The 15,757-nt window shown below is 44.1% G+C and overlaps 1 protein-coding gene across 5 annotated transcripts in view; it reads right to left on the bottom strand.

Annotated features, from left to right (window-relative positions):
* Positions 1-15,757, bottom strand: part of CRAMP1 (cramped chromatin regulator homolog 1) — a 121,823-nt gene that overhangs the window by 78,306 nt on the left and 27,760 nt on the right. For all 5 annotated transcript variants that reach the window (XM_073362971.1, XM_073362970.1, XM_073362972.1 and 2 more), the window contains exons 6-7: positions 14,487-14,535; positions 684-769 (exon numbers count right to left, since the gene is read on the bottom strand). In XM_073362971.1, the coding sequence (XP_073219072.1) occupies positions 684-769; positions 14,487-14,535 (135 nt within the window). The remainder of the gene's footprint in view (positions 1-683; positions 770-14,486; positions 14,536-15,757) is intronic.

Here is a 15,757-nt window from a genome sequence, read left to right as displayed (position 1 = left end):
AATAATTAACTGACCCTTCCCCACAACCTGAGTCAGCACCGCTGACACCTGCCTGTGGGGTCGGCAGGTTGGCTGCTGCATGCAGTGATTGCATGCCCTACTCCTATCAGCCACTGACCCTGCTGGGCTGTGCACACACACTGCGGAGTAAGAGGCACTGCAACTCCTTGGCACACACACTCTGTAGCACACCTAGTACAGCGAGGTGATGGCAGTTGGCAAGAGCGGGACATGCAAGCCACTGCACTGACCCCATGGGTAGGAGGGGGAGAGTCAACCTGACCCTGAGTGGGTCAGGTTGCTTTCTGACCCGACCAATAACTGACATGTAGTCTGGTCCTGTCAGGTTCAAGCTGGGTTGCAGGGCTCTAAGCCTGAGATGCAAAGCAAAGAGGATTATCTCCAATGTAGCAAATTCCTTTCCAATTTCTCTATTGGCATGGTACTTTAGCAGCCAGTGTCAGATCTCAAGATCTATAGAAGTGGATTTTTCTCAAAGCTGTATCACTGGTGATGCAAATGAATGGGTCAATGAGAGAACAGGAACATCCAGTGCCCCAAAAGAACCTGAGATAGCATGAATTCCCTTGCCAGAGAGGCACACACCAAAAAAGCCCCACTGCCACTCACACTCTCCTGATCAGCTGTTACAACTCTTTCTCATTTCAGCTTCTCTTACGTACCATCTGGGTCACAAAGTTTCTTCAGCGCCCTGCACATTGGAGCTTTAATCCGAAGGTTTCTCCCTTTGTAGCGAACAGTCGTGGCCCTAAGTATATTTGAAAGAGAAATATTTATAGGCACTATGAACAAAGCAACATATATATAGCTCAGTGAAAAAGTTGGATGCAAAGAATTGTACATGACTGGGCAGGAATGCAAGGGTTTGCTGGGCAGGAATCCAGATTTACAGTGGCATGTTGAGGCCTTTGCCATCTCTTAGGTGCCTGAAAATGAAACAGAAGTGACTCTTGTACCTCTGCACTGCTAGACTCACAGGAAGCACTATACAAGAAGCTGCCCATTAAATGAGGGACCCTATATGAAAAACAGGCTTGAATTCTTTGTCACCTTGGCAAGAGGAGATGATCCTCAGAGCCAGCCTTTTCGTTTTGGGGTGACCAAACAAGTTTTGTCTTACTTCCTCCCCACAATTGCACCACTGCGCACAGGGCCTGCCTGAAGATTCCAAAGAGTCTTTGAGAGGATTCTTTGCATGCTCTCAAATCTAAAGGCCATCACCAAGCTCCTCCATAGCAGAAATGAAGGCCAGCTGCTTGTGCTAGGGTCTCTGCATAGTAAACATTTACAGTATGGTTAGACAGTATGTGGCTCCAAAACCACATCAATAATCATAAGTCTCCTGAGAAGTAAGATAATTTTTGTTTTCCTTTTGGGAAAAGTGTTACTTGTAAACCTCTTTCCCCACCCCCACCCCTCTTAGGCTGTCCTGCTCTCTAGTTACAGGCCCATGATGCAGGGGCTGACAGCCCTGAGCTGCTGATGGTGGTAACCAGAAGGGGAATCCAGATTGTGCAGAGGCTGGCTGGGCTAAGGAGATCCTACAGAGTGTGAGAGGAAGCAAAGGAGTCCTGGAGGCCGCCTTCTTTGTATGATGGAGGGAAGAAAGATGGACAGGTAAAGGGTTCCTAACCTAGGCTGCTAAGTGGGGAAGCTGCTAATGGGGGCGGGGGGGGGGGGAGGAATGAATATGATGATTCAGAAACTCTCAGATTCAGAAACTGTCAGAGTAGATTTTTATTTGCACTGAGCTGTCAGAAGCCAGGACAGCTCTTTTGTACTAGCACCATTTGATGAACTTTTGTGATACACAAGAGGTGATGACTGATCCCTTAAAAAAAAAAAAAGATTTTAGAAAGCTCACAAGTGAAAGAAAAAAAAACCTTTTTTGCTTGAAACAAAAGCTACTTGCTAAGCTGTGAAAACAGTTCTTCCTATCCTCAGTCTGCTACAGACTTGTCAGCCATGGGACCTTCCCAAGTGTACGCAAGGACTGATTTCTTCACACTGATGCAATATATTGTAACTGCTATAAGCATAGCATTGCTGCCTTTTTAAAAAATCTAACCAAAACTGGGATTGTTTGGAGCCAACGATTAGTCCCTGAGGTCCATCAAGTCTAACACCAGGTCTCTGGCAATGACCAATACCTGATGCCTCAGAGGAGGACACAATACACACCTGGCTGTCTATGCAATGCAGCAGTTGAAGGGTGGGATTCCTTCCTGACCACCGCAACAGAGATCTTATGCCCCAAAACTTGAGTTTTGATCCCCTTGTCCTAGCTACAATTACTACTGATCATGAAGTCACAGTCCTTTTGAAAAAAATCAACCTCCTGCAAGCAAGTAGATTTACATGAAACTAGCATGTGATTTAGCAACCCTGATTAAACACAAAACACTCGTTTGTGTTTAATCAGGGTTGCTAAATCACATGCTAGTTTCATGTAAATCTGGCATGAATGAACTTCATTCACAAGGACTGAAATCTATCTTCCTAGTGGGCGGACAGTGTGAGAAGGCAACAAACTCAGACGAGAATGCCTCTATCAGACTGTTTTGCCTAAGTTTAGTTGGCGAACATTTGAGTTTTGCTTTGGGCAAGCATAGAACCTCCTCCTTGTGTCTGACTCATCAGATGTATGATGTCAAGCACCCACTTTTCATCAGAGGCCCAATTTTCCATTTCCATTGGAGTTTGGGGACCTAAGTGGTTTGCAGGTGTCTGTGCTAGTCACAGTGCCACCATCTCAAGAGTGACACTGGGGATAACAGCACTGAGGATTCTGCTCTAGGCCATGCTGTCTGGAATGGGAAATGAGTTGGAAAGATCTAGTGAGTCTGCAGTAGACAAAAAGCTCTGGATATATATTAGCATCTTTGTTCTTTATTATTGTTTCTCCTTCCCGCAAAATAGTAACTACAAAAAACTTAAATGAACTTAAATTTTTGTAGCCCAATACAGTGTACAGAGTGCCAGAGTGATGTTTCAGTAGTGGTTACTGCTGGTGAGTTACTGCTGCCCAAAGTGTGTCTGAGCAGGAAGCAGACAGCTGAGTAGGAAGCATGGCAGCTAGCCCATTATACGTGGCAGATGCAACGTGCATAAATGTTTTGTGGGCAACGCTGTCAGAATTCGTAACGCAACAAAAAATACAAACAATGACCCTAACCTTAAATGGAAGGTTGTCTACTTTTACTGTAACTCTTACAAATGTCCTTGAATTCTGATACTTTGTAATGTTCTAAAGCAATATTTACCAGAGATTCACAATGCTTCCAGCAACAGGAATACCCCAAAGTTCTGACTGTGTTAGGCAAAAAGGTATCACAACAAACCACTGCTTGGAACTCTCCATTTACACAACCGCTGTCCCAGATGTTTTATAAGTATTGGTTGCAAAGCAAGGTCTGGATCAGGTTCTGTTGAACCAGTACAGCCTCCTCAATGAGGACGTGAAGGTACAAGCATTAGACATACAGTACACTGCTGCAGCTCCCTCCTACAATGTAGTGCCTCATGTATGTTAATCATCAAAAAGCCCCATTCCCACCAACCGTTCTGGGCATTATGGGAGAAGCATTTTATGAAGTCCATGCTGGATAGGATAAGGTGCAAGAACACACATCATAGTTGTAAGATGTGTTATGCCTGGATGCACCAAAATGGTTCTAGCGGACACATTGCTGCTACGTGGACATGTCAAATCATTATGTGGACAAGTGGGACCACAATGGATTCACACAATCAACACCCCTGTAACCATTTTTTTTTTTGCTCAGTGGAAACTCAGTTTTCCACTGTAGTAAGAGGGGAAACTATTGGTGTCATCACAACCTAATTTATGACTTGATCCAAAGCCCACTAAAGACTGTGGAAAGTCTCCCATTGAATTTAATGCGACTTCCAGAGACCTCCCTGACATTTTCTGCTTCGGCCCTGGTGCGGCAGGGGGACCCCACAGCTGGCCAGCCACCATGGATGGACCCTGGAACTCCCAGCTGTGGGCCCACAGCTCTGAGTAGCCACAAGTGGCAGGGGGACCCCAGCACTCTCAGCCACCATGGGCGGTCCCCCGGAGTCCCAGCAGCAGTAGGTGCTGAACTCTCCTCCCTCCCCATTTTGTCTCAGTTATTTTTTTAGTAAAAGTCAGGGACAGGTCACAGGCTTCCATGAATTTTTCTTTATCACCCATGACCCGTCCGTGACTTTTACTAAAAATATCTGAGACAAAAATCTTAGCCTTAGTTATGGATCAGGCCTTTTAGGTACAAATCTGAAAAAATGCGGAGAAGCCCCATAGGAGGTGCAAATTATCATAGCACCATCAACTTGCATGACAATTTAGAACAGCTGAGGATCAGCTCCTGTAACTAGATCTTAATTAAACCAAAATTTCTCAGACAAGTGTCTTCAATGTAGTATCACATATAAATTCACTGGTGCTGTACAACTGTGTCACACAAGCCATCAGCTCAGTTTAAGTGCCTGACCCATGTCCAGATAAGGGTACATTATCGACTCTACAAAAATAGCTTAATAATTTCAAGGTACTAACTGGAGCTAGGGTCGTAAAAATGCAACAGCCACTCTAACAGATCACTATAGTTTTACCAAAAAACTCAAACACTAAGAAATTCTAAGATAAGGTCACACTTTGTTTGTCAATAAAAATCAGATTTTCTGAACCCCCACAACAGATTTTAAATGTATAGGGAGACAGGAAATGAAAAATGAAGAAATATTTTACCACTTTTTGCCAATTTATTGCATCTCTTATAATAATGTAACTGATCCAAGCAAAAGAAAAAAGGTTAGGGTTATTGTTTGTATTTTTTGTTGCATTATGAATACCACAAAACATTTATGCACATTGCACCTGCCATGTATAATAGGCTACCTGCCATGCTTCCTGCTCGGCTGTCTGCCGCCTGCTCAGACACACTTTGGGCAGCAGTAACTCAACAGCAGCAACCGCTACTGAAACATCACTCTGGGACTGTATACATGTATCTGGCTACAAAAATAAGGATAGCTGACCAGTATACCATGTGATCCTAGGCATGATTCTCTCTGCAACACATCAGACGTAAGAAGTGTAGAGACAGCAGAGAAAGGGCAAATAAAGGAAAAGAAAATAAACCAAGGATCGAGGAAATAAGATAAAGGCAAAACTACTGACTGCACTACTGCTGGATGACCACATCACGCTACCCTATGTATTTCATGGGCTACAACAGTTTGGAAGCAAGCGATCAAGTTGTGCTCCACCAAATTATTATATACTAAAACTATTTATTTACCCCAGGTAGCTTATCTAAAAAGGATGAGAGGGAGATGAAGAATGCTACATCAATATATTCACATGGAAATTCACCATGTCTGCCCGTGGATACTAATTCATGACATTAGCACTCAAAATTTCTACTCTTTACCCTCCTTTAAAATGAAAGAAAAGAGCTCTCCTCCAAGATTACATGTCCTGAGGTGGTGGAATGATTTCTCTTTCTCCCTTTTCAGTAAGGCATGATGTTTTTAAATGATCTAGGAAGGAGTCCAATAATCAGTTATTGCAACTTTAAACTAGTGTAAAATTAAATACGGCTGAAGGAGGCAACTTCCTAATGCAAACATATGGCACAGCAGGGATAGCGGGAGGAGTAGCTTAATTAATTTAAAAGAACATGACAGATTAATGAGTATCAAAACAGAAACAGCCTGCAACTAAAGTAGTTATCTTAAAAATATGCTCTTCCTTCTTAGCTCTTGGTTTCTTTTAACCACAGATGTTTCCAAACCTAACAAAGTGCTGAATATTTAAAAACTGATATTACACAAAATATGATTAAGAATCTTTAGTATTAGGAAATGCTGTGGATGTGTACTATCTGCTGAAATAGAGCTTGTGATGTTTGCGGCCTTTCTGCAGTATAGATTCCAATTTGATTTAGGTATTGAGAGATTAATTGAGAGTTATCAAACATGAATGTCAAATGACAATTCTAATCCTACAGCATGTCCAAGCACCCAACTCCCAGCAAAATCAAAGGGAACTCAAGCACAGCACCTTGCAATATCTTTCTTACACCAAACAAAACAACCCTCTGAGTTTAACTGAGAATGCAAGCATTCATCAAATGGACACAAAATTAAAAATTTCTTACTTGTGCTTTTAACATTATTATTATTCAATGTATTTGAATTCTCTGATTTGTCAGAGATGCTGTACACATTACCATTGATGCCGTTTTTGTTTTGAATTTCTCTCAGTTTAGACACATCCATCTACCCACTTACAGCCCCTATGACCACAGTATCCAAGCACCACACAATCTCTAATACATTTAACATTAGCACACTGCCCTGTGCTGGCACTAGAGGCACACAGAGATTAAGTGACTTACTCAAGTTCACCCAGGATGTCTGTGACAGAGCAGGTACCTGAACATAAACCTCCCACTTGCTAGGCTAGTGGTCCCGCCCACTGGTTCATCCTTCCTCTAACAGATTACTTGGTTTCCCCTTCTAGTCTTTATGAACTAACACACAACTCACACTGGATTTACAAACACAGACAGAGTAGGTTTAAATCCCCCACATATGCGTTCAGTGAATTTAAAAAAATCCAAAAGGAACATTTATCTTGAGCCTAGGCTTTGTAAAACCTTTGTTTACTAAACAAAACATAAAATTTGGGCCTAAATCCGCCAGTATCACTTTTAATAACTCTAATACGATATCATGTGATTGGAATAATAGAGACTTGGTGGGATAACTCACATGACTGGAGCACTGTCATGCATGGGTATAAACTGTTCAGGAAGGACAGGCAGGGGAGAAAAGGTGGAGGAGTTGCACTGTATGTAAGTGAGCAGTATGATTGCTCAGAGCTCCAGTATAAAACTGGAGAAAAGCCTGTTGAGTGTCTCTGGGGTAAGTTTAGAGGCGAGAGCAACAAAGGTGATGTTGTGGTGGGCATCTCCTATAGACCACCAGGATGAGGTAAACGAGGCTTTCTTCAGGCAACTAACAGAAGTTTCCAGATCACAGGCCCTGGTTCTCATTGGGGACTTCAAAATCACCCTGACATCTGCTGGGAGAGAAATACAGCAGTGCACAGGCAATCCAGGAAGTTTTTGGAGTGTTGGGCACAACTTCCTGGTGAAAGTGCTGGAGGAACCAACTATGGGCCGTGCTCCTCTTAGCCTGCTGCTCACAAACAGGGAAGTAGAAGTGGGTGGCAACCTGGGCAGCAGTGACCATGAGATGGTCGAGCTCAGGATCCTGACAAAAGGAAGGAAGGAGAGCAGCAGAAAAACTTCTGAAAAACCAGATTTTGATTCCCGCAGGGAACTGATGGGCAGGATCCCCTGGGAGGTTAATATGAGAGGGAAAGGAGTCCAGGAGAGCTGGCTGTATTCTAAAGAAGCCTTATTGAGGGTGCAGGAACAAACCATCCCAATGTGCAGAAAGAACAGCAAATATGGCAGGCAACCAGCTTGGCTTAACAGTGAAATCTTCAGTGAGCTTAAACACAAAAAAAGAAGCTTACAAGAAGTAGAAACTTGGACAGATGACTAGGGAGGATAAAAAACATTGCTCGAGCATGCAGGGGTATAATCAGGAAGGCTAAAGCACAATTGGAGTTCCAGCTGGCAAGGGATTTGAGGGGTAACAAGAAGGGTTTCTACGGGTATGTTAGCAACAAGGTTGCGGTCAGGGAAAATGGGGACCCTTACTAAATAGGGGAGGCAACCTAGTGGCAGATGATGTGGAAAAAGCTGAAATACTTAATGCTTTTTTTGCCTCGGTCTTCACAGACAAGGTCAGCTCCCAGGCTGCTGCACTGGACAGCACATTATGGGGAGGAGGTGAGCAGCCCTCAGTGGTGAAAGAACAGGTTAAGGACTATTTAGAAAAGCTGAACATGCAAAAGTCCATGGGGCCGGATGCAATGCATCCGAGGGTGATCAGGGAGTTGGCTGATGTGATGTGAGTAGTTACTACAACTCCTGAGGAAGCTCGTAGAAGGAAGGTAATATGGATGGGGGCGTGTTCAGCTGTTGTGACTTGCACTGGATGTGCCATGTTTGTCTTTCTTCTACAGGACAGAAGCGACTTTGTCTGTACAAAGTGCAAGCTGGTCTCCATATTGGAAGAGAAGGTTCAAGGTCTGGAGAAACAAGTATTGACCGTGCGTTGCATAAGAGAAACTGAAGATTTCCTGGACAGACGTCAGGATCTGCTTCTACGGGCACAACATTCTGAAGATTCAGAGCAGGCTGCGCAGCGGGGACAGGAGGACGGTGAAGAAATTTGGCAGCATGTGACCTCCAGAAGAAAGGGGAGCCATGTACCAACAATACAGATACAGGTAAGCAACCATTGTCATGTTCTCACCACAGGTACTAATGCGGAGAGTGGACTAGATGATACATCTGAGGGAAGGAGACTCCGTCAATTGGAAGGCATGAGATGCGCTGTCCTAGGGATGGGGGTTCCACGACCACTGCTCCCAAGAGAAGGAGGTGGGTGGTGGTGATCGGGGACTCTCTCCTCAGGGGGGCTGAGTCATCTATCTGCTGCCCCGACCGGGAAAACCGAGAAGTCTGCTGCTTGCCAGGAGCTAGGATTCACGATGTGACGGAGAGACTGCCGAGACTCATCAAGCTGTCGGATCGCTACCCCTTGCTGCTTCTCCACGTCGGCACCAATGATACTGCCAAGAATGACCTTGAGTGGATCACTGCGGACTACGTGGCTCTGGGAAGAAGGATAAAGGAGTTTGAGGCGCAAGTGGTGTTCTCATCCATCCTCCCCTAGGAAGGAAAAGGCCTGGGTAGAGACCGTCCAATTCTGGAAGTCAACAAATTGATATGCAGGTGGTGTTGGAGAGAAGGCTTTGGATTCTTTGACCATGGGATGGAGTTCCAAGGAGGAGGAGTGCTGGTTGTTTGTTTGAAAAGTGTGAATTGGGAGTGCTTTGTTCCAGGTGAGCCTTGAGTGGGCCTGACTGTTATAAAAAGCCAGTCAGCTGCGAACCAGCCGAGCGGCAAACAGCAGAGAGGCTAACAGAGGGAGTTTGCCTGGGATCTGTCTGAGAGGAGGTACGCTAAGCGCTGCATTAGGGTGGCTGTGTTGGTAAGTATCTGAGTGTTGGTGAGTATCTATGTGGCTCTGGGAAGAAGGATAAAGGAGTTTGAGGCGCAAGTGGTGTTTTTGTCCATCATCCCCATAGAAGGAAAAGGCCTGGGTAGAGACTGTTGAATTGTGGAAGTCAACGAATGGCTATGCAGGTGGTGTCGGAGAGAAGGCTTTGGATTCTTTGACCATGGGATGGTGTTCCAAGAAGGAGTGCTAGGCAGAGACGGGCTCCACCTGACAAACAGAGGGAAGAGCATCTTCGCAAGCAGGCTGGCTAACCTAGTGAGGAGGGCTTTAAACTAGGCTCACCGGGGGAAGGAGACAAAAGCTCTGAGGTAAGTGGGGAAGTGGAATACCGGGAGGAAGCAGGAGGAGAGTGCAAGAGGTGAGGGCTCCTGACTCATACTAAGAAAGAGGGACAATCAGTGAGTTATCTTAAGTGCCTATACACAAATGCAAGAAGCCTGGGAAACAAGCAGGGAGAACTGGAAGTCCTGGCACAGTCAAGGAATTATGATGTGATTGGAATGACGGAGACTTGGTGGGATAACTCACATGACTGGAGTACTGTAATGGATGGATATAAACTATTCAGGAAGGACTGGCAGGGCGGAAAAGGTGGGGGAGTTGCATTGGATGTAAGAGAGCAGTATGACTGTTCAGAGCTCTGGTATGAAACTGAGGAAAAACCTGAGAGTCTCTGGATTAAGTTTAGAAGTGTGAGCAACAAGGGTGATGTCGTGGTGGGAGTCTGTTATAGACCACCAGACCAGGGTAATGAGGTGGACGAGGCTTTCTTCCCGCAACTAATGATAGTTACTAGATCGCAGGACCTGGTTCTCATGGGAGACTTCAATCACCCTGATATCTGCTGGGAGAGTAATACAGTAATGCACAGACAATTCAGGAAGTTTTTAGAAAGTGTAAGGGACAATTTCCTGGTGCAAGTGCTGGAGGAACCAACTAGGGGCAGACCTCTATTGGACCAGTTGCTCACACACAGAGAAGAATTAGTACGGGAAGCAAAAGTGGATGGGAACCTGGGAGGCAGTGACCATAAGATGGTCGAGTTCAGGATCCTGACAAAGGGAAGAAAGTAGAGCAGCAGAATATGGAGCCTGGACTTCAGAAAAGCAGACTTTGACTCCCTTAGGGAACTGATAGGCAGGCTCCCCTGGGAGAGTAACATGAGGGGGAAAGGAGTCCAGGAGAGCTGGCTGTATTTTAAAGAAGCCTTATTGAGGTTACAGAGACAAACCATCCCGATGTGTAGAAAGAATAGTAAATATGGCAGGCGACCAGCTTGGCTTAACAGTGAAATCCTTGCTGAGCTTAAACATAAAGGAAAAAAGCCTACAAGAAGTGGAAGATTGGACAAAGGACCAGGAAGGAGTATAAAAATATTGCTCAGGCATGCAGGAGTGAAACCAGGAAGGCCAAATCACACTTGGAGTTGCAGCTAGCAAGGGATGTTAAGAGTAACAAGAAGGGTTTCTTCTGGTATGTTAGCAACAAGAAGGTGGTCAAGGAAAGTGTGGGACCCTTACTGAATGAGGGAGGCAACCTAGTGAAAGAGGATGTGGAAAAAGCTAGTTGTACTCAATGCTTTTTTTGCCTCTGTCTTCACGAACAAGGTCAGCTCCCAGACTACTGTACTGAGCAGTACAGCATGGGGAGGAGGTGACCAGCCCTCGGTGGAGAAAGAAGTAGTTCGGGACTATTTAGAAAAGCTGGACGAGCACAAGTCCATGGGGCTGGATGCGCTGCATCCGAGGGTGCTAAAGGAGTTGGCGGATGTGATTGCAGAGCCATTGGCCATTATCTTTGAAAACCCATGGCGATCGGGGGAGGTCCCAGACGACTGGAAAAGGGCTAATGTAGTGCCCATCTTTAAAAAAGGGAAGGAGGAGGATCCTGGGAAATACAGGCCAGTCAGCCTCACCTCAGACCCTGGAAAAATCATGGAGCAGGTCCTCAAGGAATCAATTCAGAAGCACTTCAAGGAGAGGAAAATGATCAGGAACAGTCGGCATGGATTCACCAAGGGAAAGTCATGCCTGCCTAATCTAATTGCCTTCTGTGACGAGATAACTGGCTCTGTGGATGAGGGAAAAGCAGTGGACATGTTATTCATTGACTTTAGCAAAGCTTTTGATACGGTCTCCCACAGTATTCTTGCAGCAAGTTAAAGAAGTATGGGCTGGATGAATGGACTATAAGGTGAATAGAAAGCTGGCTAGATCGTCGGGCTCAACGGGTAGTGATCAATGGCTCCATGTCTAGTTGGCAGCCAGTATCAAGCAGAGTGCCCCAAGGGTCGGTCCTGGGGCCAGTTTTGTTCAATATCTTCATTAATGATCTGGAGGATGGCGTGGATTGCACCCTCAGCAAGTTTGCAAATCACACTGAACTGGGAGGAGAGGTAGATATGCTGGAGGGTAGGGATAGGATACAGAGGGACCTAGACAAATTAGAGGATTGGGCCAAAAGAAATCTGATGAGGTTCAACAAGGACAAGTGCAGAGTCTTGCACTTAGGACGGAAGAATCCCATGCACCGCTACAGACTAGGGACCGACTGGTTAGGCAGCAGTTCTGCAGAAAAGGACCTGGGGATTACAGATGAGAAGCTGGATATAAGTCAACAGTGTGCCCTTGTCGCCAAGAAGAATAACAGCATAGCGGGCTGCATTAGTAGGAGCACTGCCAGCAGATCGAGGGAAGTTGTTATTCCCTTCTATTCGGCACTGGTGAAGCCACATTTGGAGTACTGCGTCTAGTTTTGGGGCCCCCACTACAGAAAGGATGTGGGCAAATTGGAGCAAGTCCAGCAGAGGTCAACAAAAATGATTAGGGGGATGGGACACATGACTTATGAGGAGAGGCTGAGGGAATTAGTCTTATTTAATCTGCACAAGAGAAGAATGATGGGGGGGATTTGATAGCAGCCTTCAACTACCTGAAGGAGGGTTCCAAAGAGAATGGAGCTAGGTCAGGGGTCTCAAACTCAAAATGACCATGAGGGCTACATGAGGACAAGTACATTGGCCCAAGGGCCGCATCACTGATCCCCCCACCCCTGTGCTGCTCCGGCCCCGCTCCCACTCTACCCTTTTCATGAGGCCCTACCCCTGCCCCTGCCCCACCCCTTCCCCGTCCCCATTCCAACCCCTTCCCCGATCAATACTTGCTATTTGCGGCCCTGGTTTTCAGTTCAGCTGCAAAGGTTCTGACCAACATATCTAGTCATTTAGTTTTGATAAATAATGAGTGAGGATCTTGTGGAAAGTCAGAGATGCTGCATGGTCTAAGTAGAATGAAAGACGTCAAGACCCTAAATTCAAGTCCCAGCTATGCCAGTAACTTGCTGGGTAGCTCCTCACTGTTCCTCTGCATCTCAAAGTTTCCCCGCTTGTCAAATAAGGCTAAAACTTACCTATCTCATATGGGGACTGTGGAGATAATCTACTTTCATATATATGTTTCCTGTTGTGTTTGGGAAGGGGGAAGAGAAAGATCGCCTGTGACTAAGAGTGTGATTATGGCTTTCTAACAGGACGTGGGGTAACTTCCACAGCACAGTGAGCTGGAGAAAGAAGGTTTTAGTCCATATTGTATTTGACTATGCATGTGGAGTTGGGGGGCTGTGTCTCTACCCATCTTTCCTGGATTAATGTACACAGACTACTATTTGGGTAATGGAAATATAATTTTACACGCTGCTTTTGTGCAGCTTGCTCATCGGAATGACAGGATACTTTTTGGGCAGAAAGAGGATGTCCCTATTCTGCCTGATAAGAGCAGAGTCAATCTGTGCTATTTCATCTGCCAAAGAGTGAATAATTCTGGATTTCCCAATAAGAAAAGTAAAACCTATCAAAACTCAATCTCTTAATATGCCCTGGAGTATAAATATATTTAAGTGCAAGGATCCACACTTCTGAAATGCTTGGATAGGAGACAAAATCTTTGTAAGATAAATATCTAACTTTCTCCCAGACAATCACCATTTGGTTAGAACAGATAAGATTAATGAAAACTAAGGCCCCAGTCCAGCAAAGTAACACTGACAGGAAAACCCCTGAGCCTGTAAACATCACACTACAGGACGGGGCCTAAATTTGCTAAAAATGAACATGTTCTTGTCATTATGTTGTGCTGCTCAGAGTACTTGGATGACACTGACTTTATAAGAGATCCCCAATTCACCATATACCTATTTCCTAAAGTCTAGGTGTTAGAATAATGAGCCATTTAGAAATGCCTGAAATAAAAATATCACTAGTACTCCCTTAACACAAATGCAGTAACTAAACAGGCCTACAACTGGTGAAACTGTTCATATACTCTAATACAGTTATGCTTATTAAAAAATGTTTAACTGAACATTTGTGCAAGAGCACAAAACAGCTATCAAAGCAAAACAGTGATGGGAAGAAAAAAAGAAAAGCAGACTAAAAATCTCAAAATTTAAAAAAGGATTATATGTAAAATTACATGGCTGGCACACAAGAGCAAACCCAAGTGGTAATTTTTAGCACATCACTTTTGCTCTAATTTTAACAGACAGAAGCAAACTATCTAGTTAACAGAACAGCTATCAGGCTATTCCAAGATTTGTGATCCTATTGCAAGTCTTACAAAAGAAGTGCACCCTGGAGATGGGAAGTCATTAAGAGGGGAGGTCAAATGCTCCATTGTAAGGCTCATTATAACTGTGTACAAGGAAAGGACTTGAAGAAGCTGTCAGCATTGAAAAGCAGAACAATTCAATTACTTACTTCCCCTGCCCCCTCCAGAAGTATTTCATGCATTCATTTCTAAAAGTAGTAGAACTTCCTACCACTTATATAATCTAGGGGATAGTGCAGTTCAGGAGTGAGGCCCCAATCCTGCTTGAAGTCAAGGAAACTACTCATGCTTACAGTCAAGTACATCCATAAGTGTTAATAGGATCGAGACCTAAGGTACATTGGCAGAGCTGTGTGAAGGCCTAAAACCACAGTAGTATCAGTGCTGAAAGTCATATTCTGTACATTCAATCAACTTAAAAAAAAAAAGACATCTTCTACAAAGCATTCACACACTATCAGGGAATGTCTTAAACTTTACCCTGGTGTATTTACTATTTAAATTAGTTTGCCTCTCAGGAAAAGGTAGGGGAAAATATGAAACAAGGTTATTTCATGTTTTTCAGCATATTAAATCAAATTACAGCCCTTACAAAGTAATAAATGCTCCCTGCACTGGGCCATCAACTCAGCAATCAAGCTGCTTTATGATCTGATTTTATTAGTTGCGAAAAAAAATTACACTTACCCAATTTGAATGAGCTCATTAAGTTTTGTTGCATTTTTATCATCCATACCTTTAAGTGAAAAAGAAAACAAACACAACACACTATATTAAGAATTAAATAATAGGACACAGAAATGATAATCATGTCTGCTTGCCTTATAGTTTATGATGTTGTATTACAATGGGAAGATGCTTTTGATTAGCATAAAAATACCAGGGCTACAAAAAAGTTCCTGAACATATTCTATTCATATGCCTCAGTATAGTACAATTCAGTTTAAGCAAGACAAGTAGGGTTTATACACACCTTGCTGTGTTAATTACATTTCAGACACAGATTAAAAAAGAAAAGTTCATCAGTTCTGCAAAGGCCTTAGGTTTCTGGGTGTGGATCTGACACTGCAGTATTGACAGCAAAGATACCTGCTCTTCATGCTCTGTTGCTAAGGCAGCACAGCACTATGGAGAAGCCTGAAACCTTCACAAGTTTGGATGCAATACAAGAAAAAAACCCACATACACCCACGTCCTATGCAATGTACTGCACATTTTGAAACACATATTATGACAACTTGATTTATATCCTCTAAGATAGCAAAGCCTAAACCTACTTGCAGAGGAATTGACCTTTCCCCAGCAATGCTGGAAGTCATTCCTGATACACTTTCATCCTTCCATGGCATCTGCAATTTCTGGGAATGCAGACAACCACCTAGTTCCCAAAGGAAAGGGAAATAAGCGGATTCTGGCAAGCAACAGGGTAGACCTGCGATAATACCTGGGAGGGGAGGTTGCTGCTCAAGTCTATTGGGCAAATGGAAACAAAGAATTTTCAAGGTGAGGGTGAAGATGGTACATAAGAGGATGCAAAAAAATTATTAGATAATACATAGTTGCACAGACAACATGCATGCATCACCAAGATGACTGAGCGACACTTGATTTCCTGTCACAGCCAAGGTGGGGTCAGTTGATGCTCCTGGTCATTCTAAGACAAGGTGTGGAGAAGCAGGAAATACACTGTTGGTGTTTTCTATTGACAATGCAACCTGCCCTACCTTTGTCATGAAGCAGATCAAAATTGCTTCTCCAAGATTGATGAGCACACTGGAGATCTTTGAACTAACAGAATAAAGTGAGTATGAACAGTCTAAACAGTCCCAACAGTCCATTTCATGAGATAATAAAGTAAAATCCCACAGTGAGGAGAGAATGTAGTAAGAAGTCCCCAGGTGCAACACTATACTGTAGGGAATTCAAATGATCCACCAATTATGCCTTCTTGTTTTGTT

Source organism: Lepidochelys kempii, chromosome 10 (assembly GCF_965140265.1).
Source record: "Lepidochelys kempii isolate rLepKem1 chromosome 10, rLepKem1.hap2, whole genome shotgun sequence".
NCBI classification, from domain to species: domain Eukaryota; kingdom Metazoa; phylum Chordata; order Testudines; family Cheloniidae; genus Lepidochelys; species Lepidochelys kempii.
Note: the sequence above shows the minus strand (reverse complement) of the source record. Positions and strands in the feature narration are given on the sequence as shown.